The sequence below is a fragment of the Aphanomyces astaci genome (assembly GCF_000520075.1).
Source record: "Aphanomyces astaci strain APO3 unplaced genomic scaffold supercont1.512, whole genome shotgun sequence".
NCBI classification, from domain to species: domain Eukaryota; phylum Oomycota; class Saprolegniomycetes; order Saprolegniales; family Verrucalvaceae; genus Aphanomyces; species Aphanomyces astaci.
Genome location: NW_009798775.1, coordinates 1 through 1,047, shown reverse-complemented (window position 1 = coordinate 1,047; position 1,047 = coordinate 1). Strand labels below are relative to the sequence as shown.

Sequence of the window (1,047 nt, the reverse complement as noted above, 5' to 3'; positions counted from 1 at the left end):
GTGGCCAAGAAGACCACGAGGATCGACGCTACCACCTTGCTGTTTTCGCTCCCGTCGTTATCCGGACGGGAAGCTCTTGCGGAGGCCGAATTAAATTGCAAACTGAGGTCTCTTACTACGAATTACATTTTCTGGTCTATTTTAAGTCTAATCATTTTGGTCCAATGAAAATGCGCCAACAATCCACATCTTTCAACCGCACAGCATTGGCTACAATCACGACGAATGGCGGTCTACTGCACATAATGGAGACTAACGGCCTTACCGATCATGAGACCATGAGCCGACCTCTAAAAAGGCTCATAGGTCTTTCTGCAGCGCCATGCAGAACACTTGCTCTTGTCCCATTTTCGCTTTACCTCCAGTAACAGTTATCTCCATCTTATGGGGGGGCAGCATCCCAGCGACGGTAGTTTTCACGCGTACGAAAATACGTACACTGACCACACGTCCCACCGCGCATCGGTGATGACTGCCGTTGTTGATGCTGTTCCGAGACATCTTGAAGAACGAGTCGACGTACTTGAAGACGATGCCGGCAAACGGACTCTCGAGGTTGTTGACTCTCGTGATCAGGGCATACGTGGCGACTTCATTGCCCTTTTCCATCACTTCCACCGCCACAAGCGTGGCCAGCTGGGACGTTGTCGACCAGCTCCAAGCCATGATAGTCCCACTGGCTGCACACGACGTCCCTGCATCGCGTTCGGGTCATACATGGCTTTGAAAGATAATGAGCCCGTCGACGAGGCTCGCGTCGGTGGTGCCCGTGGTGATGGTCCACCACCAATTCTACTACAGCTCCCACCACGCCAACATGACCAGAAATTCCAGAGTAACAACTCGCTGTCTAGCATCTGGGGCAACTTGTGAGATCAAGTTGCACACAATGCTAAAGTGAGTCGTTGATGAGCACGACCCCCGCCAAATACGTGGCCAAGTGAGCGATACAAAGCCTTCTATGACGATATCGCCTCATTTCTGGATGGATATTGGAACCGCCAGGATAACACGAGATATGCAATGTTCATTATACTTTACTTTAAA

General features: G+C 50.6%; 1 protein-coding gene across 1 annotated transcript; it reads right to left on the bottom strand.

Moving 5' to 3' along the window:
• Nucleotides 1-300: 300 nt before the first annotated feature.
• On the bottom strand, nucleotides 301-834 carry H257_19352 (hypothetical protein; the record flags this gene model as incomplete). Its single annotated transcript, XM_009848498.1, has 1 exon — nucleotides 301-834. Exon 1 carries the CDS (start codon nucleotides 664-666, stop codon nucleotides 301-303), a length of 366 nt encoding a protein of 121 aa, XP_009846800.1. The 5' UTR covers nucleotides 667-834.
• Nucleotides 835-1,047: the final 213 nt, after the last annotated feature.